The sequence below is a fragment of the Podarcis pityusensis genome, assembly GCF_964106645.2.
Source record: "Podarcis pityusensis genome assembly, chromosome: 15".
NCBI lineage: Eukaryota > Metazoa > Chordata > Lepidosauria > Squamata > Lacertidae > Podarcis > Podarcis pityusensis.
In genome coordinates, this window is record NC_138040.1 from 35,629,431 (window position 1) to 35,656,469 (window position 27,039).

The 27,039-nt window shown below is 43.1% G+C and overlaps 1 protein-coding gene across 4 annotated transcripts in view; it reads right to left on the minus strand.

Moving 5' to 3' along the window:
- Window positions 1-680: 680 nt before the first annotated feature.
- OGDH (oxoglutarate dehydrogenase) overlaps window positions 681-27,039 on the minus strand; it is a 36,291-nt gene continuing 9,932 nt past the window's right edge. For all 4 annotated transcript variants that reach the window (XM_080982376.1, XM_080982378.1, XM_080982375.1 and 1 more), the window contains 19 exons: window positions 24,277-24,392; window positions 21,271-21,425; window positions 19,135-19,281; window positions 18,459-18,549; window positions 17,412-17,591; window positions 17,058-17,186; window positions 15,546-15,725; window positions 15,079-15,231; window positions 13,385-13,487; window positions 12,840-12,968; window positions 11,896-12,046; window positions 11,489-11,616; window positions 11,193-11,371; window positions 10,512-10,583; window positions 10,005-10,127; window positions 8,257-8,329; window positions 6,333-6,496; window positions 5,402-5,556; window positions 681-3,882 (listed from right to left, as the gene is read on the minus strand). In XM_080982376.1, the coding sequence (XP_080838502.1) occupies window positions 3,762-3,882; window positions 5,402-5,556; window positions 6,333-6,496; window positions 8,257-8,329; window positions 10,005-10,127; window positions 10,512-10,583; window positions 11,193-11,371; window positions 11,489-11,616; window positions 11,896-12,046; window positions 12,840-12,968; window positions 13,385-13,487; window positions 15,079-15,231; window positions 15,546-15,725; window positions 17,058-17,186; window positions 17,412-17,591; window positions 18,459-18,549; window positions 19,135-19,281; window positions 21,271-21,425 (2,433 nt within the window). In that variant the 5' untranslated portion in view covers window positions 24,277-24,392 and the 3' untranslated portion in view covers window positions 681-3,761. The remainder of the gene's footprint in view (window positions 3,883-5,401; window positions 5,557-6,332; window positions 6,497-8,256; window positions 8,330-10,004; window positions 10,128-10,511; window positions 10,584-11,192; window positions 11,372-11,488; window positions 11,617-11,895; window positions 12,047-12,839; window positions 12,969-13,384; window positions 13,488-15,078; window positions 15,232-15,545; window positions 15,726-17,057; window positions 17,187-17,411; window positions 17,592-18,458; window positions 18,550-19,134; window positions 19,282-21,270; window positions 21,426-24,276; window positions 24,393-27,039) is intronic.

Below are 27,039 nucleotides of genomic sequence, written 5' to 3' on the forward strand. Positions count from 1 at the left end.
TTACTGCCTGTGCAATTTTCTGAAACACATGGATCTGACCTTTGGAGAGTTTGTAAGGAAACTTATTTTGTAACTTACCAAATGTGTGGTCTTTTTTATATGCTGGGGTAAGAGAGACACTTTGGAGCTCACTTTAAAGGACATATTTTAAAGGTCTAACAGCCTATATTTCCATGCTTTACTTTGCTGCATATTTTGTGATGCTTGTTAACCAAAGGTGAATGAGAAAAATTCAGAAGTCACTTTCCATGCATCCTATTGCTGGCACTGACTCCTCCGAACATGTCAGGATAATTCAGCTGCACTGAAGCCCAGTAGTGGCTGCTGCTGTCGATTCAGTACTTACCTTGAGATATACTTGCCTTGCTGGACCACCTGGACTTGCAGGTTGGACCGATTCAAAATGACGTTTAAGCTTTTAGTGTGCCTACTTGGGGATGGATGGTCTTCAGACCAGGGTCAAGATGTGCTCATTGAGCACTAACTGTAATAAACAGCTTCAGATAAGCACAGATTATGACTCTTGCTCAAGTCATTTTATACGTTTTCACAGGAATGTGCAAAACTGCAGACGGAATTGGCCCTTCCTGGTTTCCATCCCACCTGCCCTCAACAGGGGCCTGTGTCATTTGCACTGGGTGAAAGAATGAATCTCGGACAACTGAGCAAGCTGGAGACACTTTGGGAAGAAGATCAGGCTTTATTGTTTAAGCCAGACATGTCTGATTTTTTGTTTTTGTTTTAAAACCAAAATAAATAAAAGTCAGGCTGTGAGTTTGAGGGGAGCCCTAGGGTAGCGCTAGCCCTGAACAGGCAACCTCCCTCTCTCCACTGGCCCCTGGCTTTGGCAAAGGTTAGACACTAGGATTTTTCTCTCTCTCTCTGCAGAGCTAAAGAACAAATATTGCAGTCCCACATAAACCCTTTTGTTGACAGCCTACCCCCAAACAGTGGGCATCACTTTTGGAATGTGCTGTTCCCACTAGTGAAGCAGCACAGATTCTTAGATTATAGAAAAGTATTTATTCACAAGATGGCACACTCTTTTGGTATGGCTGGCAGCACACAGAGAAGATAGATGGGGACAGGAGGAAGCTGTATGTCTCTCAGTAATGCCCAGGGGTCAGCCAGATGAATATAAAGCTGGACATCTCCTGTCAAAGACAGCAAAGATGTTAAGGTTTTCTTTTCTCCGAGGGATGGGAAAGCTCTGACATGACATGGCATGGCAGCATACACAGACCACATTCAGAAGCTTAGGAGATTGACACAGAATAGAAACAGGCTTAGGCGGAAGTGCAACAAGTGGGCGCATGCTATGTGTTCTGGCCAAGAGGTTAGGCTCAACCTAGTTCAGAATTTCTCTCTTCAACAGCCTTGCCAATCAAGTCATTGCTGCCATTGCCACCAAATGACATTGTGATGACCGCACGGAGGGGGGAAAAAGGGACAGTCAAAGCACTGAGGTACATTCTATCACTGGCAGACCACTGTGTAATTACTGTGATTGAAAGCAGTTGCCAGATATCAGCAATGGGTTAAAAAAAAGAGCAAGCCAAGAAATGGCATCAATTCCTGTTGCAAAGGCCACAAAGTAGAGGGGGGTTGACTGTGGCCATGCTTGAGCCTCTGGACTGCAGGCGGAAGTTATAAGCGTTCCTAAGATCAGTCAGTATATTCCAGTGTGCACACGGATGAGGAAGCAGTAAGAAATCTCACGTGGGATCAATTTTGAGCTATCTTGTTAGCACACTACCTACTGAGAGGTGCCCTGCTCAGGCGACGGCTAGGAAAGCTCCAACACCCGAGGGGCCCCAGAAAGGCAGAAGACTACAGCAACATAAAGTTAGGGACGTTCACCAAAAAGATCCTTGGAACTACCTCAAAACCCTTTTCTTAAAGCCATAATGTTTAATTGCTTTCACTGTGTCTCTCCCCGCTCCCAAATTAGGGCTGTGTTTGAGAAGCTGTGTAATTCAGGAGAAAGCCAATGAGAAGTAGGTACAAGCTACTTCATAGCAGAAGTGCATGCCGTCCTAAACTCTGCTCACACAGTCTAAGTACAGAGCTAGGAGAACACAGGGAAAGAATCTATCCAGCGACAAGGAAACTGGGTGTTTAGATCCATGTTTGAGCCTCCTGGGACAAGTAAAGTTGTACCTCCGGTTGTGAATGGGATCCGTTCCGGAGGTCCGGCCGTATCCCGAAGTTTTCGCAACCGGAGAGACTGCTTCTGCGCATGCACACACGCCAGTAGACCACTTCTGCGCATGTGGCAAAACACTTCCAGGTTTCCTGCTTTCGCAACCCAAAGTTTACGTTACCCGAGGTTAACATAACCTGAGGTTCCAATGTATATATCTTGCTAGAAAGCTCTGTGGAGGTCAGAGACACCAACATAAAAATGTTTCTAGCAGGCTACATATCAATTATGCTAAGTTGTTGCAACTCAGGCCTCATCCGAAAGTTTTGTAATGACAGAAAATAGGTCTTTTCTTTAAAAAAAAAAAATTTCATCCGCCAATTCTATATACACAAGTAGTTCTTTAAAAGCATTGCTAAACTCAAAAGTTAAGACTGAAATAATCATTATGGAAGTAATTTATGAAAGAGGTGTGCAGCAAAGGTAGATTCCCATTTGCATGAAACTCAGGGGAAAAAAGTGCAATGTGACTATAGCCCATGAAGAGGGGGGAAACATTAACTTCTGCTCAAGTAATAGTAGAGACTCAAATTTTGCTCTACATGTGGTATTACAGACAAGAGTGTGATCTAAGTATCAGTCCCAACATTTTCCTATACAAAACATTAGTTTGTGGGTATTTTTTTATTCCCAAGTGTAGCTTTCTCTTGGTCAGAACCTGAAAGCTAAGCAAACCTGGAGGCTGAAAGAGAAGTGGCTTTGGTGACTGTATAAAAGACTATTTAGTGTCCACTGTATACCAAGTTCCTACCCAGGAAGGGATATTAGGACTACAAATGGTGGCAGTTTTGAAAAGAGCACACCCCTCCCGCAAACAGATTAGTGCCTGGGCTGAGTTATAACTTCTTCATTAAAGGGGGAGGGACCCCTCCTGGAAGAAGAGTGCCTGAATTTGAGCTGTCTGTGCGTGTATTCAGCATGGGTAATGCTAGGCTGCTAAACCACAAGAAACAGCAGCAGTGATTTAGGGTGCTAGCCCAGGATTTTCAGTACTAGGGTTGTCGTGCATAAGGAAAGGGAATCTAATCTCATTACACAATTGAAGAGTTATGCCAGATCAAACACTTCTGGAGAGGAAAAGGGAATGAAAAGGCATCATTCCTCTCGTCCTTCCAGGTGGGCACATTTGTGTTTGTGATTTAAAAGCAACGCCTGCCTCCTGAACCACTGTTGGGTTGGAGACAATGACTCGGGCATCATCTGGAGTCATCCCAGTCTCAAGAGAGAGACATTTGTTTGGGAGGCAAATACCAGTCCCTCTAAATCCCTCATTCTGGGGACTGGGGCTGGTTAGTTCCAGGGTTCTCAGAAAGGACACGGGCTTGTGCTGGAGTGATAACCCACTGTTCCAGAAGTTTGATCTACAGCACACAGAAGATAAAACCTAACACGAGCATTCTGGACAGGGTAACTGAAGAGGCAGTTCCTCAGGAGCAAACAAGAGATTAATAACAGGCGCCTTAAGTTAGCTTACAAGGTCTATAGTTAAGGACATAGAAAGGAAGTGAGCAGACAGAGAAACACACACAGTGCGCTGCGGAAACCAGTCCAAGAGTATTTAAGACAAGCCCTTGAAAGAGTCGAGGTTGAAGGCAGTGTCCAAAAAGCGCTGCAACTCAGTCAGGTGGTTCTTTTTGTTGCCTGTGGCTGGTGCGGCAGCAGGTTCACGTCCAGCATACCTAGCATGTGGAAAGGAGAAATAGAAAGATGGCAATTTGTAGCTGGTGTCCTTTAACTGCTCATCTGCAGTTCAAGACCGGGGATGTACTTTGGGTCCTGCAGCCCTGTGCTCTTCTGCCCCTGGGTCAGCTACCACAAAGTCACGTGCGGGTTTTTTGTTTTCTGTGTTCTTTGGCAGTGGTTGCCCCATACCTTCTTTGCCCTCTTCCCCCAGTTTTCTTGCTAAAACAAGGTTTCCACGGGAAACTCCAGCCTGCAGACCAATTTTCATGCACACCTGTCAATCAACTGACATCACTGGAGTGATGTAACTAATGGGCGTGGTTCAGTCCTGCTCGATGCTGCTTCACCAGTGTGTTCCCCCTTCTCCCCCCACCATAGGCAAATTCCGATAGGTGGGCAGGATTGTTCAGCTCTCAGTTACCCAATGTAACTGGTGAGGGGGGGATAAGGAATTTGGCCTGCTGGGTCAGAAAGGTCCTCCAACTTAGGTTTGGGTCATTTATGTGCCCAGTGCAGCTTGAGTACCCCACAACCAGCAACTGGGGCAATACCCTTCAGTTCCCGGCACTATGTCCAGTTATGTAAGCCCACATATGGAGCTCAGTGCTGTGACATTCCCAGGGTCCCCTAAACAAGGCCTGTTCCCAGATGGTTGAGTCCAGACCTCCCTTAAAATACTTGCTGCTCTTTCTGCATTCTTACTTTAGAGCATCCACACCAGGCATGTGGAGGGAGAGACGTTTACCTTGGAACCCACCCACACCAGAGTAGAGATAGTTAAAACATTCATTTAAGTGCCACAACAAACAAAACAGGATGGTCACGGTATACCAATTTCCTAACTTAAAACAACTGTCCTAATTTTCATGACATCTATCCAATTTTACATACTCTTTCCCAGCCTGCTCCAGCTGCGGTACCACTTGCAAGGTGATCTATCACCAACTACTACTCTGTTCTGTGGGAAGGATCTTGGTGATTTTTTAATATGTTAACGGTGTTTGTGTTCTCAAAATATGCAAATTTATGTAACTTGTAAGCTGCCTTGGAAAGTGGGATAGATTAATAATTGTAAAAAAGAAAGAAAGAAGGTAAACAAACATTCCTCTATTATAACCAGCCCTTTGGCCTTTAACAGTATGTAACCTTTTATATGGGTTTACTGGTTTGCTTGCTTGTCTGTTTTCGTTACATGTTTTGTGTTCTCGTTTTGCAATTTTATTTTGCAAACCACCCTGCAATCTCCAAAAGAAGATGAGTATACAAACTTAATAAATAAATATTTTTTTGTCACATCTCATTCCCTCGGTCTCTCCCAGCCTTTCAATAGTCATTTTCCAACTGACACTCTGTCACTCGCTAGCTCAGTTTGACGTTTCGTTCCACTCCCCTACCATCCAAGAAGAATGAGTGGAAGGAATGACTGCCACAACTGTATCTACCTCCAGAGCAAATATCTGAAGCTTGGCCTCCACCCACTGATCTGGCACCTGACTGTCAGAAGGCGGTCCTTACCACACTGGCTTTGCCCGGTCGATGGTTGTGCGGAGTCTGGGCTTCACGTAATCATAGTATCCTTGGTTTTTGTGCTCTTCTTGACACCAAACAAGGTCTGCATTTGGGTATTTATGGAATTCCTTCAGCAGGAGATCAAATGGGAATGGCGACAGCTACAAACAAAAGAAAGTTTATAGTTCACAAGGACTGTGACCACCGAGCAACAGACAAACTGTGGTGGGGAAAACAGCAGTCTTCGTTTGTTAGTTCCATGTAGTAAGAAACAGGTTGCATGCAGCCTTTTTCTTTTAGTAAAAAGCTTTTGGAGTCCAGAAATATACTTCTTAATCCCAGCAACATTATACTTTTTGAAGTTTGAGGTCACTCTTAAGGCCAAATGCAAATGTAACTACAACTGTATGACATGGGCACAAACCACTTTCCCCTAAAACTAAAGGCAGATTGCAAGAATATTTACGTCGGCCCTTTTTCACAGATCAGGTGGGGAGGGAACAAACCCCCAGGGCTTAATGGAGATGTCCTCTATAGGAAACTCAGCTGACCTGAATCTCTTAAGTATTCTGCAAATTGCTGCTCAACACCATTAAGAGTCTGTTTCTAGAATGAGCTCCTTGTTATATGTCTGCAGCATGCTTGAACAATAAATGCTCCACTTCAGAACTTTAGTCTGTAGGGCTCAACTGAAGTACTAAAATGTGTCCCCTGGAGGGGTTTTACTGCCTCCAGAGCAGTGCTTGGAAGGTTAGACTAGGCTATCAAGCCAAGAAGTTTGGGAGTATCAATTTAAAATTCAGCCCATACCTCCTCCTAAAATGCCTTTCAGTTTAAAGAGAGAATCTAAAATACTTCATTTCAGACCTCAGAAGGTCACACGACAGACTCACATTGACAATTTTAAGCAACAGAAATAATTCCTGCACCCCCCTACCTGCTCCACCCTTGTGATCGCCACGTCTGCTTCCATCTCCCGAGTCTTGCGCTCTCGGGTGAGCTCATAGTAGATTTTACCAGTGCAGAAGAGAACTCGCTTCACCCCCTCTGGATTCTGTGCAGCAGGACCGTTTTCTGGGATGACACGCTGGAAATGAGTCCCTGCAAAGGAGAAGTGTTTTTTAAATAACAACCTTATTTATATAGTCCCATCAGCAAGTCTGGTGCTTTACAGACCACAAGGGGATAGGTCCCTTGCTCTAAAGAGCTTACAATCTGAAAGTTCAACACAGGGAAAACAGAAAAAGGAGGCAGGGGTAAACAGGAAAAGAAAATGCTGTTTCAGTTGAACAAGCTTAGGGTTAGTTATAGATCAGTTAACAATTAGCCCTGTCAGACACAGAACGTTTATTTAGACACAGTGTTTACATGGACAAAACTGAGCCAAATAAATATGATTAATGTAGAACCAAGGTAAAGGGACCTCTGACCATTAGGTCCAGTCACAGACGACTCTGGGGTTGCAGTGCTCATCTCGCTTTATTGGCCGAGGGAGCTGGCGTACAGCTTCCGGGTTATGTGGCCAGCATGACTAAGCCGCTTCTGGCAAACCAGAGCAGCGCACGGAAACACCGTTTACCTTCCTGCTGGAGTGGTACCTATTTATCTACTTGCACTTTGACGTGCTTTCGAACTGCTAGGTTGGCAGGAGCAGGGACTGAGCAATGGGAGCTCACCCTGTTGCAGGGATTCAAACTGCTGACCTTCTGATTGACAAGTCCTAGGCTCTGTGGTTTAACCCACAGCGCCACCCGCGTCCCTTGTAGAACCAAGAAAGCTATGCAAATGCTGCTTAAGGAAATTTTGGTTCCCAGCTGCCCATCTTGAACTTTTGAGTTCCTATTTTAGAGTTAAACAGCAGTGGAGAACTGGTTCTTATGCATGGTTCTCTTCACAGGGACTTGAAGCAAGTCAGAAGCAAGGCAAGGCACTGCCTTGGAAAGACACTGCGTACCATAGCAGCAGCAAAGCCAGCAAGCTGGTTCCCTTAGACCTGAGTTCCAAAGCTCCCAGGTCTGAGGCAAGCAATAGCTATATAGTAGCTTCAAGAGCATGATTTTATTTATGGTGATCACATCTGGGGTGGGGAAAAGGTGGGGGTTTTTTGTTTTCGTTTTGATTACGTATTTTGATCTTGTATTATTATGCTGTGAACTGTCCTGAAATCTACGGATGAAGGGTGGTATACAAATTTAATAAATAAAATGAAATCTGTCCCTGAGCATGCAGAAGACTTGAGAAAGATCAACATCATTGTGCGGTATTATGACCCTCTAGGGGAAAAAGACTAAGCAACTGATGCAGCACTGTGTTGTATTTTGCTAATCCTGATTGCCAGGAGGCAACTGCTACTCTGCACTGGAAACCTGGAGAATGACAAATTTAAAGACTGAGTTAGAGGCCCCTTTGACTGGGTCTTGACACTCTCAGGGCATAAACCAGAGAACCGCGCTATTGAACTATTAATGTGGAACACTGCTGCAGTATTTAAAGCGCTGAATGTGAAGTTCTCCTGTATTCTCCTAGCAAGCTGAATTAGAAATGAGATTAAGCAAGTGCCTACAGTGGTCTCCCAAATCAACCTTTCTAGGAATCTGCTCTGTCTGGCTATATTTCTACCTACCAGATGAAGAGAACAGGAGATGGGAAGTGTGGGAGCAGGTATCCAGCTAAAACCTAGTCAGCAAATGTGTTTTTCGTGGCCACACAAAAAAAAGGATCAGGTTTTTCTGCAGGGCACAGCTGTCCCAAGTCAAGGCTACTGTTTCCTCACCTGACTACCAAGTCACATTATCTTCTGCCTGGCAGTGAAATACAAGGGAAGAAATTCCTCCCTGAACCCAGTCCCAAGCCTGCCGTACCTGGCAACATGTCATCAAAGCTGGAGCGAGCTTCAGGGTGACGCAACAGGGACTTTGGAGTGAAGACTATCAGCTAAGACAGTAAAGAAAAGAAAATGATTCCAGGGTTATAGCCAATATGGGATGGAAACACTTCCTGAATTAAGTACTGAATTATTATACTTACATTCAGGAGTAAAAAAGCCCAATAATCTGAAGTCAGTCAAACACAGATGTTTTGAAGCAGTAACAATGTGACCCAAAGTCTACTAGGAGAGCACTGTCTATCCAGACATGTCTAACACACACCAAGATGATGATAATTACCAGGAAAATATCCATTTTCATGCTTGTAATTCTGCCTTATTGAGTCATAATTGTTTTGCCATAATGAACTGAATCATACACACAGAATGACTTAGGGAAGAATCTGTGAACCTCCAGACATTGCTAGACTCTGAACTCCCATAAAGCCCCAACTAACATGGGCAGGGATGATGGGAGTGGCACCAGATCTGCCACTGCTGGCCCAGAGAACAGCAACACAAATGGGATACACAGAAGGCTGATTTGACAGAAGATTTAATTGCCCACTTAGTATTACTTTTGTGCGTGCCAATGAAGTGGTATTGTGTTTTGAGTATTTAGTGTTCTTTAAAGGTAAAGGGACCCCTGACCATTAGGTCCAGTCGTGGCCGACTCTGGGGTTGCGGCACTCATCTCGCTTTGCTGGCCGAGGGAGCCGGCGTACAGCTTCCGGGTCATGTGGCCAGCATGACTAAGCCGCTTCTGGCAAACCAGAGCAGCGCACGGAAACGCCGTTTACCTTCCCGCCGGGGCGGTACCTATTTATCTACTTGCACTTTGACGTGCTTTTGAACTGCTAGGTTGGCAGGAGAAGGGACCGAGCAATGGGAGCTCACCCTGTCGCGGGGATCCGAACTGCCAACCTTCTGATTGGCAAGTCCTAGGCTCTGTGGTTTAACCCACAGCGCCACCCGCGTCCCTCAGTGTTCCTTACACTATTGCAAAAAAATAAATAAAATACCAGTGTTGATGTCTTGTGAGTGAGCACAACTGTGTCAAATTTGCACTCACTGTGATACTGCAGGAGATCCTAAAACATAACGGATCATGCAGATCAACTTCTGGGGACGGCAAAACACTTGGGACAGCTCAGGAAACAGAAGGTTTTTATGCAGTTTTATGAAAAATAAAATAGATCCATCTTTGGTCTGATCCAGCAAGGCTCTGAAGCTTCACTCTATTGGCGTGACAGCTGGATTTGACCCAAACTAGCCTTTTTCCATCAGCAATGACTCTTGAAAGCCTTTCTAAGTAATGAATGGGCAGGAGCTGCACAAATATTTATCACTGAAGAGCGGCAAAGTTATGCAGTTTGAAGGAGAACCAAAATAATACACTCTGTCCAAAGGCATTCATTTAAGAAATCAGAAACAGAGCTCCCATGGAATTGGGTGCCGTAAAAATACTAAGGAAAAACACTTTCTGGATAATCAGAATTCATCAAGGATTGGTTGGCTTGCCGGACCACTTCTAACTTATTTCTGGCTCCAGGCTAGTGGTTCCAGCTCTCTCATACTGCAAGGCTTCTGTCTTTCCTTGATGCATTGATAAGAGAATGCCAGGGGAACAAAAAGGCTCTACAGGTTCCCAAGTCATTTCATCATCCCACTTGTGTGCTGGACTTGGGGGGAGGAGAAAGCACATGCTCCTTCTGAAGTGAGGAAGTCATTCTACATACTGACCGGCTTCCGAAAGGGGAGAAGAATCTGCCTCCGCACAACATGGAAAAAGTTTGCTGGTGTGGAGCAGTTCACTACAATCCAATTGCAGTCGTACAGCTGGCGCACATCAAAGTCATCTAGTTTCTTCAGGGGGAAAAAAATACAAGAGCCATAGTTAGTGGCTGGGAAATGCTGCAGGCATCAACAAATAGTCAAACAGCCAAAACACGGCTATAATAAAATCAATTGTACAAAATACTCTTCTATCACATACTTTGATTGCTAGTGGAGGAACAAGTATGCCCTTTAATACCCAGGTAGGAGTAACACAGAACTGAGACGCATAGAGGCTTCAAGGACATAACCTCATTCATGGCTGAGGACCAAGACACACAAGGCCGCCATTTCACATGTTACATTAAGAAGTCCTTTCCGGAACCACTTCTTGATACACTCAAGAAATAGGGACTAGAGTGTGCTTAAGCACAAAAGGAAGGAGCAGGAAGTACTCTCACAGACTTAACTCACCGGGAAGACATCTGGATCGTCGTTGCACATCTGCAGAAACCTCTCTGGTCTGGCGGAAGAGTGCTCAGGGCCCTGCAAAAACACAAGGACTTTCAAGGATTTGGATTAAAACTTAATTGGCTAAACTGTATACTGACTGAAGCAGTTTAGGCACCAGCAGTAGCCAATATTAAGGGGGGGGGATAAGACTTTGTTCCATAATTTAATCCTAAGGTTCTGATTGTGTCCCAATTTCATTGTTTTGCAAAAGGAATAGAGCAGCCAAAGGCTTTGGCTTACTATCTGATTCAGACTTTATGAGGCGTTCAGAACACCAGGCTCTATTACTACTAATGCTTAATCTTTAGCCATGCATAAACTTACAATGGAAGAGGCTATGCTAAATTGTTCCATAACCTGCAACATACTTATCAGGGTCTTCTGCAGGCATCCCCAACCTTCAGCCCTCCAGATGTTTTGGATTACAATTCCCATCATCCCTGACCACTGGCCCTGTTAGCTAGGGATCATGGGAGTTGAAGGCCAAAACATCTGGAGGGCCGCAGGTTGGGGATGCCTGGTCTACTGCCTTCCTATTCTCAGAGGAGCTTTTTCTATGAGGCCATTGCATGGGCCACGTCTATCTAAAATCTAAATCTAAGACAGGCAAAAGACTGTTTAGGAACAATAATGTTTTCTTACCATGCCCTCCATGCCATGGGGCAGCAGCAGTACGATGCCATTTTGTCTCACCCATTTGGCCTGTCCAGAGCAGATGAATTGATCAATAATACACTGAGCTGTATTGTGGAAGTCACCAAACTGGGCTTCCCACACCACTAAAGCGTTGGGGCTGGCCATAGCAAAGCCCAGCTCAAATCCTGCAACGACACAGATTAAAAACAATATGCTTTTCTGGAACCTTATGAGTGGGAGACTCAAACAGTACCAAATTAACTTACCCTCGATTTCTGTAAGGAGCCATGAGATGTACTTACCTAGCACTCCATACTCCGAGAGGGAGCTATTGCAGACTGTATATGGAGCTTGGTTTGGCCACAGATGGTTCATGGGGATACAGGTCCTCTTGTCAACATTTTGATCATGCAAGACATGGTGTCGGTGGCTGAAGAGGAAAAAATGAAAGCTCTGCAATTTAACTGGTTAGAGTGACCAGGTGAGGCATTAAAGCAAGCACAGATGCAGTCCAATCCTAACACGGAATTAGGTACACCTAACTATACAGATTTAATAGATTTACATTGCTCTGTGTCAAGGTGTTTCATTTGCAGCTGGAAAAGCTTTAGACCAAATTCATTATTGTGACCTGCTGCTAGGTACAATGACACTTTGAGATGTAATGTAACCCCTTAGGACTGCATTCTTTTTTATGGGGGCACTTTACCTGAATGTCCCTCTCTCAACATCCTGTCCGCTCAGTCGGATGTGGATTCCCTCTTTAAGGAGAGAGCCGAATGCCATGTACTCTGCTAATGCCCAGTCTACAGTTCTATTATTAACCAATTCTCCACGCGTTTTTAGAATTCTGCTTAAACCTGCAGAGAGAGAGAGAAGAAAAAGTTTTCAGCCTGCCTTGAAGAAACTACAATGATTGACTCCAGAGTACAGCCTTAACTCTATGGATGACTCTACGACAGCACTGTTCACATTCGTGCTTGAGCTCAGCACCCAAAATACCTTGAAATACTGCTGCTCCAGAGAACATGGGGTGAAAACATGAAAAACATTATAATATAAAGGTGCAAAAGAAAAAGTGGTGAAGGAGCCAAGTTGAAGGGTTCTGTTTTGAAGCAAGATCTCCTTCCACTAAAGCAAATCTATAGTGGACTGGGACATATTATATATGGAGAATTCCTAAACGTTCAAAGTAAACGAAGAACAGAAATCGATGAACGTTCATCAGTTGCTGAACATATACCTGAAAGTGACTGAAGAAATTTGCAAAGGATGTTGTAAGCATATGGTCCTCACGGACCCCTGAAGACATGACTAGTACTTAGCCCACTGTGAGGCATGCTCAGTATGTGCTGGGCAAGAGCACAAGTGCCACAGTGTCCCCCGCTCCTGAGTGCTCAGATTATATGTGAGTCTCCCCATACAAGAACGTCACTTCACTGAAACCCCTTCATGAGTAGGTGGTTTATCCACAGCATTCCCACACTGACTGGCTCACCGTGTACCTAAGAGTCCACCATACCAACTAAAGTGCAATGGAATGGTAAGGATTATTATTAAAAAGAAACCCAGTGTTGCCTTTTCTCATGCAGCCTTCACTACATTAAAGATGAACCCTGAGGAATTAATGGCTATCAATGTGGAAAGTCATACCACCATGAATTGTGAAGTTTTCAACAGGCACTGAGCTGGCCACCTTTCCTATATGGGCCAAATCTTCTTCATTCAGACCAGTGGAAGGGCAAGTCATGCTTCTGGGCTGGCCATCCAGAGTGAAGAAACCTGGGGAAGTAAAGGAGAGCACATTTAATGCGATGAGCCTCCCATTCATAGAATAGTGGAGGAAGATCTAGTTTCTCGAAGACTAAACTATGTAAAAGTGGCCCTTTCATTGCCTTTCTCCCTTTGAGAAGAAGAAACTTGGCAAAGAAACCATCCTGAGCTAAACACTATATTCCTTGCCAGAGCATCTGCAGAAAGGACAAAACTTGCTCATAAAGTGCCCCTCTCTTTACTGTCTGTGCATTTTGTTTACTAAGTGTGTAATGCTCACGTCTTCCTACAGTTTTTATACGGGATTTCAGTACTCGGAGCGTGGGGAAAGTATCTCTCTTTTTAGTGCCAGGAGCTGCATGTGTAATCCCCTGGCAGCAGAACTACCTTTTAACAAAAGGTATTAGGAAGCAGCCAGTGCCTACCAGGCCACGGAGAATCTAGCCAATGCTTGATGTGAAGGATTTTCTCATCCTTGGACCTGGCAAGGGCCTCTTCACAGATCTTATCATACTTGGAAATTTCCTCCTGAAATGCATAACCAACACAAAGAAAGAGTTAGAAGGGTGAGCCTAAACGGAAAAATTGGCATCAGTTCATTCTAAGTAAAAAGAGTTCAGGAAGCATTCTATTATATCTGCATTCTGTTCCATTATTATTTATTCATTTTATTCTTAAAAAATATTAAGATACTGCTTTTCCTTTATAGGAAAATGCCAATGCATGAAAACTAGTGAACAAAAGGAAGACCACCAGAAAACAATACCAGCAAAACCATGTGATATGGAATTTCAAGCTGCTCATCAGTTGACTGATGTTGACTTATTTACTATATTTCCTTCCAACACAAAAGGGCATTGTCCTACTACAATCAATATGGTCATAAAAAGGCAACGTTGAAAATAACACAGCTGGGGGAAAATGTATACCCAAGAGACACCTCCTTTTTAAAAAAGGAATAGGCCCCGAAGTTGGAAGACATTGTCCATATGGTGCCATGGAACTCGGGTGGCATGAGGGTGGTGAACAGACACAAGTTATCTGTCCATGGGGTGGCAGGCTGAAAGAAAATCACACAATCTGCTACAAGTAAGGCATAATTTTGGGTTGGGGTGAGTTATGGAATTATCTAACGTTTCTGCCCCATCTGCAAGATCTTCAGGTATCTTCAGATCTGCCCCGTTCGCATCTTAAAGGTGTCATGTGGGGTGAGAGTGAAAACTATTTGCTCCAATCCAAATTAACCCCATCAGAATCTGCCAAGAGTGCAGAACCCATAACAGCTTAAATAGTGCTAGATGGGGTGGGGAGATTGGGTATTTCAATCCTGGCCCCTCTAATCATGCAGGGTATGTGTGCTTCTAATAAATCCTAACTCTCCTTCTGCACGGTATATTGGTGGGTCTGTGGATAGTGATTTTCCCCCACTCCCCTTGTTTACCACCATTTGAGTCACCAACTTGTATTTTTAGTCTGCAAATAAAGGGAAGCCTATCACCTGGCAACATGAAGAAATATAATTACAACTTATCTTAAATATGTGTCATTCTGTATTGTTTTGATTAGTTACAGAATAACAACAGGCTCTGAAACTCCTCTCCACGACAGTTAACTGTTAGACATGACACAATAAAAGTGGTTTTAGACTGATGATAGAAAACTGTTCTAAGCTTTAGTGTAATATTTATAGGACTAGAGTGGAGGAGAAATTCTGGGCCAAGAAATGGCAATAGCATTAGCAAAATGGAACCAGCATTTTTTAAAGAGTTTTGTTGTTCTGAAGCGTAACCACGCATCATACTTAAACCTCTCTGATATTTTGTTCAGAGCTTCATCCTCCCCATTTATCAGAATGCTTCTTCAACTTCTTTATATTTCATTTATACTAGATTCTTTTCCTAGTTCTTTTTTTAAAACGCTGTTACAACCTTCTGTATTCAGCTTGAGATGGTGACAGATGATCTTGCCATATATGCTAAAGTAAATTTTAGTTTGCACTTCTTTGACCTCAGTTGAGCTTCCTTCCGCTTAGTCATTAAAGTAAGATTATACAACATCTCTAAGAGGTTAAAATGGGTCAGTAGCTCCAGATTGACTGTGAAGACATAGATGAGTGTACCTCATACTCTGGCTGATTTACCACTCCTTGTGAAACTAGAGTCTCAGCATATTTCTGTAGCACTGGCTTCTGCTTTCGGATCTGCTTGTACATCAATGGCTGGGTGAACATTGGCTCATCCATTTCATTGTGCCCATTGCGCCTGTAGCATACCTAGCACATTTGGAGAGAAAAACAGAAACCTCATTATATCTTCAAAAACTAAAGGAAGTTCCAAGCAGATATTTGGAGATATCTGATGCAAAGAAAATTTCAGAGGGACTAATTGTGATGACATTTTAGCAAGTTTCAGTGTAATCTAAATACCGGCTTACTTGAATGAAAAAGGGAAATGTTAATCACACAAACAAAGGCATATGGGTTTAAGTTTTAGCATGTTTACTACAATATATTTATGTTCCTTCTCAAACATATTATCATACCCGCAGATCACACAGGTATCCCCCAAAACAGGAGGCAGCACTTACCAGATCCACCACTACATCTTTGTGGAAAGTACTCCGCCATTCAGCTGCCACATTGCATACATACACCACAGCCTCTGGGTCATCAGCATTGACATGAAAAATGGGTGCATTAACCACCCGGGCCACATCTGTTGGGTATGGAGAAGAACGAGCCATTCGAGGGTCAGTAGTGAATCCAATCTGTAGAAGATAATAGAAGCAGTTTAAGTAATTGTGAAGAGTGCTTTATAGGTGGGGTTTTTTTTACTGTTGATTTGTCAACTGTTTTATATAATTTGTTGCAACTGTGATGTTCTACTATATTATTTATTGTATGTAAGCCGCTTTTTGACTCCTGTGAGTGAAAAGCGGCATATAAATAAAATAGAATGAATGTTTGCACACCATGGTTTTTTTCCATTCTTGGGCCCCGTCCCCTCCTTCAAAAAGTTGTAATCAGCATTTGTTTTCTTTGTGTACAATGAAGGCTACTTCAAGCAAATCTGTAAGGGTCTGGCAGAACACTGAGAAACTGGGGGGCGGGATCTCAGTTGCTGAAGATAACTGTGGGAGGAGCATCTTAGATAGTAGTCCCCCCATTTTTCATGCCTACTGTCTCACTTCTCGTGGCTGCTAACTGTTGAATTCCTATGTGTCTCTATTCAGAAAAGGCTTCCCTCCCCTCAAAAACCAAACTGGTCAGCGATGACCTTCCTCGTTAACAGTGGAACAAGATCATTTTACTGGAAGACCCTATCTACTAGCAAGTTTTGGAATCATTAGCATTAAGATACCTTAGGAAGTCCAAGATAAAATCTAGTTCATTCTTATTTAAGTCACTCCTAGTTGTCTCGTCTAACCACTAAAAAATGGTCTTCATTAGGCAAGGCTGAAGTACTGATGTATTTGCTTCAATTTTTATATAATCTCAACTGTGCAATAATTTAGCTGCTTTTATTTTAAGGTTAATGGTAAAGAAAGAAGCAGTGAATTCTTGCTGCTTAACAGAAAAGCTTAGCTATATCCTGGACTTCAATTTCAAATGTTCATTTGACAAATTTGAGGAAAGGAACAAGAGAAAAACTAACTAGTCTCTTTTTGAAGAGTTTTAGTTTTCAAAGAGTTTCCACAGGTGAGACAAAAGTAGATGCATTTCATCAAGACTGCCAGGAGATCAGAAAGTCTTCTACACTCAGTTCTGCCAAGATCCAGGAAAGCTAGCATGAATAAGACGAGCCAAACCATTTTCTCAATGAATTAGCTCAATTATGAAAAGCCAGTGCGTTGGTTGTGAACTGTTATAGCTCAGCCAGGAGCAATCTGTGAAGCGGGCATGGCCTTTCAAGATGTTTTCCCATACATTTTGGAAGGAAGAGAAATCTGATTCAGTTTAGTACATAACAGCATCACCCAGCTTCTACTAAAAATGCACACAACCAAGTTCAAAAGATCACACTGGTACTCTTCTTGGTAGATTTTGAAGTGGAAAAAAGAGTTAGGGAAGCTGACATTATAATGAAATCCATATTTTACCTGGTTGTTCACTACCACGTGAACAGTCCCATGTGTGGTATAGGAAGGCAGGTCACTCAGGTGGAAAGTCTCATAAACTATACCTTGCCCAGCAAAGGCGGCATCTCCATGCAAAAGAATAGACATCACCTTTGAGAACCAAAACACAAACAAAAGGCTTGTCAATAATCTTGAAGCAGTAAGTGCCCAGAACTGAATGCAGACTGTAGTGATGCTCTTTGAGGAGACATAACTGGCTAGAGAAGGAAGCAGGTACAATAAGCAGTGTTTGATAGCTGTAACTATTTGGCCACCAAATAAAAGTTTTTCCATTTTGTCCACCCATACACGTACAACTGAAAAGGACCAACTTACTTTCTTCCCTTCAGTGTCCCCACAATAAAACTGTTCTGCCTTTGTCTTGCCCTGAACTACAGGATTAGAAGCCTCCAAGTGAGATGGATTTGCAACCAGTGAAAGGGTGATGGTTCGGTCAGTGACACGATTAATCCTCCGATGGTACATTCCCAAATGATACTTTACATCCCCTGAGCCCTGAGGAGAGAGAGTGTAAAACAGATTAAGTAGCCTGGGCCTTTGATGCTGTCAGTTTTCAGAGCCTCATGTTTGGTTGCAAAATGTTTGTGGTTTGAGTTCTTTAGGAGGGAATGAACTGGAAGTTCAAGGTGCACGGAGTGCTCATTCAGATCTATCATAGAGACGGCCAGAACTCAAACACAGAACAGGGAATGAATGGTGCTGATTAGACTTTCTTTCTTTCTTTCTTTCTTTCTTTCTTTCTTTCTTTCTTTCTTCACCTCTGTTCAAATTGATGAGCTTTTGCAACTATCAAGAAGGAATCTATCCAGAATGAGATTTCAGCACTATTACCTTATATGCAGATACCTGTACGAGTGGCTGCTAGGAATCAATAATCATGTACCATGGTTACATTTGGTATTATCCTAGGTTACCTGAGAAGTGCTTGGTACATTCAGTCACAACGGAAATGACATTCTGTGCTGTGTAAAAAAGTTGCATATAACTTTAACACTGTAGAAAAGCTGTAGCCAAGCTGGCCTCACTGAACAAGTGACAAAAATACTGGAAGGCAAGCTTTTAAAATCCCACATGACTCAGCTACATTCCGGCGATTATATTGTTATAACTGTGTTATAGACATGCAACACCAGATGGCGCTGTAGAGTTTGGTCCTTTGGCAATGTGATTTTCCATTATGAGATTTAGAACTCGTTTTCCTGTAACACTTTTTTATGTGTCTAGATCCTTCCTAAGAGAGGATGTTTGGAGGGGAAACGGGTACAGTGCTGTTGCTTCTACTTTCAAAGCTAACTAATCATTATCTCCCCGTGGAGTGAAGTAGGAGGAGACAATTCAAACACAAATTAAGGAGTAACTCACCTCATCGGCAGCTTCCAGCTTAGAATCAAATTGGCAGAATATCTGCTCCAACTCCTTCCTGATAACGTTGGCAAGCACATTCAGACGCCCTCTGGAAAACCAAAACCACATTTAGCAAGAAACTGTGCAGACTTGTCTTGGAAACAAGATTCTTTGACTCATTCTGACACACCTTCCCTTAAAGTAAAAAAAAAAGATTGTAACATTTCTTGTTTATAAAAACATCTACCACTACTAGTTACAGTTCATGTGACACTTTTATTCATTCATTCATTCATTGTTAAAGTCATATCTCACTTTTCCTACAGGGACCTCAAAGGGACACACAAGCTTCTATCCCTCCCTGTTCCATCTTCACAACTACCCTGTGAGGTCATGATCAGCCCTAGGCCACCAGGTGAATTTCATGGCTGAGGACTGCACTACACTTCACAAGTTCTGTGTCTGTCTTCACAACACGTCTGTCAGATATAAAAATACCAGTCATTTTAAAAGTGGGACACCGAGCTGAGAGAAGAAAGACTTGCCCAACATATAAATAAAATTAAATAAGGCCATGGCAGGGATGAGGTATCAGTTCAGGCCTCTCAAATTAAAGTACAACTTTCTAGCCAGTGTATCTTCAGCACTCTTAGAACTCTCTTCCGATAATCAGCTTTCTGTGAGGATGAAGTACCTATGAGGCATCCCCATGATGACATAATCCACTCCTTTTTGGCTAGACTTGTCAATTATTGTCTTTAAGGCGGGGATCAGCACCTCACAGCCTTCCAAACCAAATCGCTTCTCAGATGACCATTTCCTATGCAGGAACTCTTCAAATCTGGAAAACAGAAGATATACGTCATTTGTCCGACAAGAATTGCCACACAACCAACTAGAATGACTCAAAAGCTCCAAGAAGGAAGTGATTCTGACAGGAATTTATCTCTGCACCATGACCCACTGGCTCTGCATGGGATGTTCTGGCAGTTAACCCTTCCCACTGTTTTCCCTCACAAGCTGGACATCAGAGACAACAGAGGTGAAAGATGCATGTGGAGAACTTTCCTATAACTCCCTCCTCCTCCTCAATCTAAAGCATTGCGGATGTGGACACAAACAGGAGTTGGAACATCGGTAGTAGTTAATGGCTGAAGAACTTCAATTGCATTAAACTTACAGGCATAATAAGCATTACTCAAGAGCTGTAGAGGAAATAGCAATATAATGAATTGCATTATTCAAAAGAAAGGGAAGAGTTAAAACCAGTGCTAAATCATGGTCATATCTTTCCAGATCTCTCATATATCTTGTTGTGTCACTCAGAAACAGGAGGTGGCAGTGGGGCGGGAAGATGAAGGGGAAATGATAAAGATTCTGGAGAATAGTTTTGCAAGTCATCTCTAGAGAGATAGCAGAAGAAGCCATGCAACTAGATTATGACATACATACACATTACTATTATTTATTAAATTTGTATACTGCCCTATACCTGTAGATCTCAGGGTGGTTCAGAACGTGTGTGATCTGAGGTTACATACAGTTATTCTCAATGTAAAACTAGGTCAAGGATGTGAGTAAGCAGAGAAAAGTGAGAAGAGCCAACATCCAAGGTCTTTCCTAAATGAAGAGCAGACTTTTCCCTTCATGCCATACTAATGATGGCCTACATTCAGTGCCATTAGCACAAAAAAATACATCCTGTATAACTGCGGTAGGATGGAGAGGATAACACCACTCCTGACTGCAGCTTTAGCTGGAAAAATATAGTCAAGGAACATGTACATGCCAGAGAGAAAGCTTAGCTTAAAAAACAAAAACCTCACTTAAACTGCATTGCAGGAGATGATGATGATAATAATAATAATAGTAATAATTTTTATTTATACCCTGCCCTCCCCAGCCAAGGCTGGGCTCAGGGCAGCTAACAAGCAATAATAAAAACAAGTTGAATGATTACAACTTAAAAACAAAATTAAAATACAACATTAAAATATTGAAACATTAAAATATTAAAATGTAGCCTCATCGCAGGAGGAGAAGGAAAAGAAAAAAGAAAGAGAGGGAGGGAATCAAATTGGCTCCAAGCCAAAGGCCAGGTGGAACAACTCTGATAAATCCTCTCCGCTCCTCTCCTTGGGAGTCTTCTGGGCAGCCACTGCCACTGGTCTCTGAGCTGCTCCACCCCAATGAGTGGTGTCTTCTCACACTGCCCCACAGGGCCCAGGGACTTGTCTGTCCATTCCCAACAGCAAGGGCTGGCGGACTGGCTGGGTGGGTTCCCTCACCCACTTGCTTGCTTACCCACTTGCTTGCCGCCTCAGCTCCTGGCAACCAGCACGCCCCCTGACCAGCCCCAGAGGCACCATTCACCTGGGGAGCTTGTAGCCAGGGCTGCTGCAACAAACAGCTGTGCAAGCCTTGGGGAGGCAGAGAGGCAAGAGGAAGGAGGAAAGGGGAGGAAAGGAAAGGAAAGGAAAGGAAAGGAAAGGAAAGGAAAGGAAAGGAAAGGAAAGGAAAGAGGGACAGTGTTGACCCACGGCACCCCTGACCATCATTCAAGGCACCCCAGGGTGCCACAGCACACTGGTTGAAAAACACTGGGTTAGAACCATATGTGTGCATCTCAGTTTGCTGAGAATGTCAATCAACTCTTGAACCATTTGGTCCTTCTGGGCTGTGAATCTATGCTTGTAGGCCGCTTGTCCACTGCCATGAAACTTGAGCCCTGAGGGGCCTAACAGACTCGCCCCAAACACACAAACACACACACAAAAAAAACCCCAAAACAAAACCCCACAATTCAGGGAAGTTGAAGAAATGCAAGTACCTGGTCGACCGGACTAGTCTAGCCAGCAGGGTGCGCTTCTCCTCGTTAGTGAACTGCATGACACCAGGAGTTTCAAATTTCTGCCTTATCCATTGGCACTGCTCCAGATCATTAATGAACATGAACTCTACACCAATGTGTTGGCAATAGGCCATCTATTAAACACAAAAAAGTTTCAACACAAAATAAAGCAAAAGAGTTGACCATCTCACAGCACAGATTAAAGAAGTGCTTTTTGAACAACTATATATCATCAAATAATTATGTTTTATTTATTTATTTATCCTTCTTTTCTTCTAAAGAACTTGGGGCAGTGCATAATGGGCAGTTCCATTTTACCATCATAACCATTCAGTAAGGTACACCACACCAAGAGAGGGGCAGAAGACTGTCCAGTGATGACTTAGGATCTGAGCTGAGGTCTTGACAATCCAAATCTTATATACTGCACCCCACGGGCTCTGGAACTTGCCAGTTTCATTAATTTGAATGAGATATACTTTCCTGAATCAGGCACATGAAGTCTGTGCAGTTTCATTCAAATCTGGGACTGGAAAAACAGAAGTTGAACATCTAAGGTCTTCAAATAAGCTAGTATTTTTCAAAACTTGGAAACTTATCAAGGGCTCCTCAATAAGATGATTATGGCAGACAAACTTCCTTGAAAACAACAGCTTGATTACCACTAATAATCTGTCTTTGAAATGTGTAGCTGCAGAGGAATGTAGTTTACATTCACATGCAGCAACAGTAAGACTAAAGAGGGCTGGCCAGTAACCTATGTACCTTAAAATGTGACCCAGAATCCTTTGCAATGCACAGATGAAGTGCTAAAATGCTCCCTGAAGGTAGATGTTTGAAACTCAGAAAGGAAAGACATAACATAAGTGACTGTAACTAGCTACTTTTTAAATCGGTTATGTTCAAATTTTAATACCAATGCAGGGAACTGGCAGGAGATGCAAGCAGAAGAGCAAAGGAATGTCTGGCAAGTGTTGGCAAGACTGACCTTTGCACAGCCTTGTTGGAAATTATTTTTAGGCATAGTCATGACACAGAACTAATGTAGGCAGAGGACACCAAGGTTGCATTTTCTTCACTAGGAAGTGGTGTTGCCTTATGAAGTATGCAAATTATAACCTGCTTACTGAGTGGAAAGATAACCCTGAAACCCAGAATAAAAGGAGATACATTTTGAGAAGTTAAGATGGACAAGAAAAACCACTGCGGGTGAGGAAGCTGAGTGGTTGCCTTTATTCTGCACAACACAGTTACAGAAGACAGAGACAGGAAAGGAGTGCTCCTGTCCTTGAGGTTTTTCTTCTCCTTCCCATCTCTTCCCCTTTCAAGAGTCAGCAGCAGCTGTTCGTTTGCTGTGCTGAGCAAGAGGCACCCACACTGGCAAGGAAAAAAAATCTGTATGACTGCCAGAAAACAGGCGTAAGAAATGCTCTTCCATCAAGAATGACCATTAAAATTTTAAGCTTTAATATGTTCATAGTTTACAGAGCACAGTAGTTTTTGTAGTTGCAACATCCAGAAGGACTGGTGTTCTCACATTTTCCCCATTGGATAACCACATTTTATCTTCTATTTCACTGCCTTTTTGAAGCTGCCAGAGCACCAGGGTCAAATACCTTATCCCTCTGCAGTATATTACCCTAATATAGTTTCTCTGGGGACAGGTTATTTGCCACAGCGTCTTATCTGCCCAAATCCTCACACACAATGCTAACATCTCTAAGGAGAATTCATACAGACTTAAAAAATGTACTTTACATTTCAGACTACAGTGTAGAAAGGTATCAACATGGGCTTCCACAATATTCCAACAAGAGGCAGCTCCCTCTTGCAATTTCCGAAGCAGCACATCAGCAACGGAAACACCACAGGCAGCTATTTGACCACCTATGAAGGGGTCTGCCGCAAATTGCCTACAGGACCAGCTTGCTATCTTTCATGCAAACACTCGCTTCTTCACTCGTAATGGCCAATGGTAGAATTTCTGCTCTGCAGGGGGTTGGACCAGATGGTCCTCAATTCTAGGATTCTATTATTGCTTCTAAATTGTTTTGAGAACTCACGTTTACCAGCTGCCACTAGGGAGTAGTACAGATCAGTACCGGTGTTAAGGCAGAAGATTCAAACAGTAGGTTTGTTTATTTAATTATTTCATTTATATCTCACCTCTCTTCCAAGGAGTTCAGTGTGGCATAATGGTACTGCTCCTCTCTATTCCACCCACCTCAAAAGCAATCGTATGAGGTCACTTTGCCAAGACTGTGACTGGCCCAACATCACTCAGTGAGCTTCGTGACTGAGCAGGGATTCAAACCTTGGTCTTCCAGGACCTTGTCCACTAATCTAATCATTACTCCACAGTGGCTCTCTTTCCTACACAAAGCTAATACCAACTGGAAATGTAGGCATGACGTCACTTGGGAAATAAGGTGCCAGTGTTTATTTTGTCACACGAGTGTGTAATGGGATACTTTTTCTGGCATGGAATCATAGAGTTGTAGAGTTGGAAGGGACCACGAGAGTCATCTAGTTCAACTCCCTGCAATGCAGGAATCTTTTGCCCAGTGTGAAGATTACCTTCTGGACTACAAAGTTAGCACCATGTTAAAAAGCAGACCGACCAACTGTAACTATTACAGAGGGTAATTATTTGGGATAAATTGCTTTGTTTCTGATTAGAGCGCTGTTTGGACATCACTCCACCTTGCGAACTCTATGCACAGTGAGTTGGGGAGTTGATCTCTTGCTAATTTTTTATCCACTCTCAGCATGTAGAAGAGGGAGTGAAGATTGTGTGCTGAATTCAGCATGGCTTGGTGGGGAGCAGTGCTTTTATAGCTTATGAAAGGAACAGAGGAAAGACACAATTCTAAAGCCTGTACCATGCCTTGTTATGTATACACTGGGGTAGGGAGGGAAGAAAAGTGACAACATCCAAACAGTGCTGACTCTCCAAGGCTCCTGCATCCTGTGCAGGTCTCTTACCTCTAAACGGCGGATGATTTCCCGAAGAGGGAGAGCAGATTCTTTTCCTCCAATGAAAGTGGTAGTGGGCAAGTGAAAAACCTTGTCGAGGTCCGATTCGTCCAGGCCATAAAACCCTGCAGAATTTTCATGGGTAGGAGAAGGCAAAAAAGGAGTGGGAAGAGGCGTTCAATGCAGACAGCCGCAGCACAGGAACCAGGTTTTGGTGAAGGAGAGGAGGGACAAGAAAGCAGCACAAAATAAGCATGAAGGAGGTTTGTATGAACAAAAAAAAGGGCGGCAATTAAAATGATGAACAGGTAAGCAAGAACAAAAAAGGTTACCGTAAAAAGCATGGAGGGTGTAAACACAGGTAATATACTTGCCGTTAAAATTGGTAATTAAATCCAGGGGAGGAATCAATAAGAATTTTAGACCCACATTCACACATTTTTTTGGATGTTAAAGACAAAAAAAGTATTGCAAAAATACATTGTCACCACATTTCACCACATATTTAAAATTAAAAGTAAAATGAAGCAGGAAATAAAAGAGTTAAAGGCCCAGCTCCCAGAACCAAAAAGTAGAAAAGCAGCATGATTATGTATCAGTTTTAGGGTTCTGTGTAGGACTCTCCTGAATAGCTCACTCCATGGGAACAAAGATTTGAGAATGAACTGGACTCTGCAAACAACGCTTTTCACAGGCCTCACAAAGGTTTTGCTTCCACCAAATTTCAAAATTCTCTCTCAGCAATACATTTAAGCATCCACTATTCACGTTTACTGTGCAGGAGCACAGACCAGAAGTATCTTATTATTACCAATATTAAAATACTTCAGCATCAGTTGCTGGAATAATTAAGGAGTGTTCAGCTGAAGATCATACAACTGAGAGCCAGAAAGTTGTCTATAAAAAGATACACCAACTAATCCAAGTGGAGATTTTGCATAGCAACTTGACAAGCGTTTTCGACATTAAAGAAAAACTCCTTAATGATGATCAACTTAGTATCTAGTGAGAAACTATTCTGGGAGGAGTTTTGTAACAGAAAGCAATTCAGCTTGCCAGACAGAACAATTCTGCATCTCCTCCCCAGGCACGCTGTTCCAGGGGGTTCTCCTAATACTCCCCCCCCCAGCCCTTTCCAGGGGAAACGAGGGGAGGACAGGGGTAAAGCCCGTAGAGCAAGCAGAGGTTCTGGCACAGGGCTTCCACTGATGGGACTCATTAGCTGAATCCAGCCCTTTATGTGTTTTGAAATTTCTATTCCGCCTCTGACCTTAAAGTAAGCAACTAACCAAAAACAGCTAAACACAAACTGAAACAGAGGAACCATCTTAAACCTAAGACAACAGAAGCTCACAGACCAGCAAAATCATCATGAAGCCAAGAGGAGACAAAAGCCAAACAAAGGACAGACTAATGTCCTGTCTAAAATGCTGCAAGATGATGGCATAAGGCCAGTGGCAATAGGCATGGATGGTTTTCTTGGAGCAGGGAGATCCCCGTAACCAAGGCCCTCTTCCCTGTTACCACCAGCAAGATTTCAGACGGCGGCAAGACACAAGAAAGGGCTTCTACAGCTGATCTAAAGGGCTCAAAGACTGTACACGTTATGTCATTTTTCTTCCTGCATCAGACCAATTGCAAAGCAATCAATTCCCACCAGACACTTCTGCTTCCTCTGTCAGTAGAAGATTACATAGACTTGGAAGCAGGCTGGTAGGCGGAGCTAGAATGCTGCTTGATAAAGGGTTGCTACTGAACATTTAAATGATATGCCAAATTCTCACTCCTTGCTGCCATGTTTAGTCCTCTGTATCCCATGCTGCTCTCCCACCAGGGGGGCAAGGAAACAAAACTGGGGCAAGTCTGACTAAACTAGGGGTTGGGTTGGGAATTGCTTCTGGCATTTCCTTATCTTCCTCATCTCTTGCAAATAAACTTTGACGGGACTTCATAATGGCATGAAGTGACTGACACTTGTCAAAGCTTGAAGGTCACTGTAACAGATAATTGACTGATTGTTGGTTACAGGGAACCCCTTTGAAGTATCTGCAGAGGGCAAAATGCTCCTATAATTGGAACATTTCCTCCTTTGTAGAGAAAGCTGTTTATATTCAAAGCACTTCCTCCAGTGCTTTGAATATAAATTGCTCCCCTGGGAAAAGAAAAACAAACAAAAAAAAAACACGCACCAAGTTTTTAAATTGAGCATTTTTTCATCTCTTCTGAGAAAGCAGTGAAGGAAGTGCTTTGAATCCGAGCTACTTCCTCCAGCTTCCTGGGCCAATCCCAGTGAACTGTTGGGACTTTGGCTGTGCAGGTATTCTTCAAGTACCACCAGCTGATTGTTGTTGCTTGGAAAGGGAGTTCTGAACTGTACTTTAGGGCTCCAGTGATCAGCTGACAGCCAGGGCTTCAAAGTGCCTTGCAAATAACTGCACCCAGTGCTGATCAGCTGGGTGCTCCACCCCCTTTTTTGGTCCAGCTTTACTTGCCCCGTACTAGACACCATTTATGATGTGAGGTATGATGCCTTCACATAGGCAATAAAGAAGGGCCAGTGGAATGCCTGTTATCTTTATTATGCCTGGCGGACCAAATGGGGAGGCATGGCGGGCCTAATTAGGTTCACTGTCAAGAGATTGTCCCCCCAACTCCAGCTGAAACACGATACAGAGGTCAGGGAGTACTTGAAATTTTGCTTTCATATTGATGGCAACCTGAATCAAGTGTAGTTCTGTCCTCAGGAGAGAGATCTGGGTAATTCCCCTACCT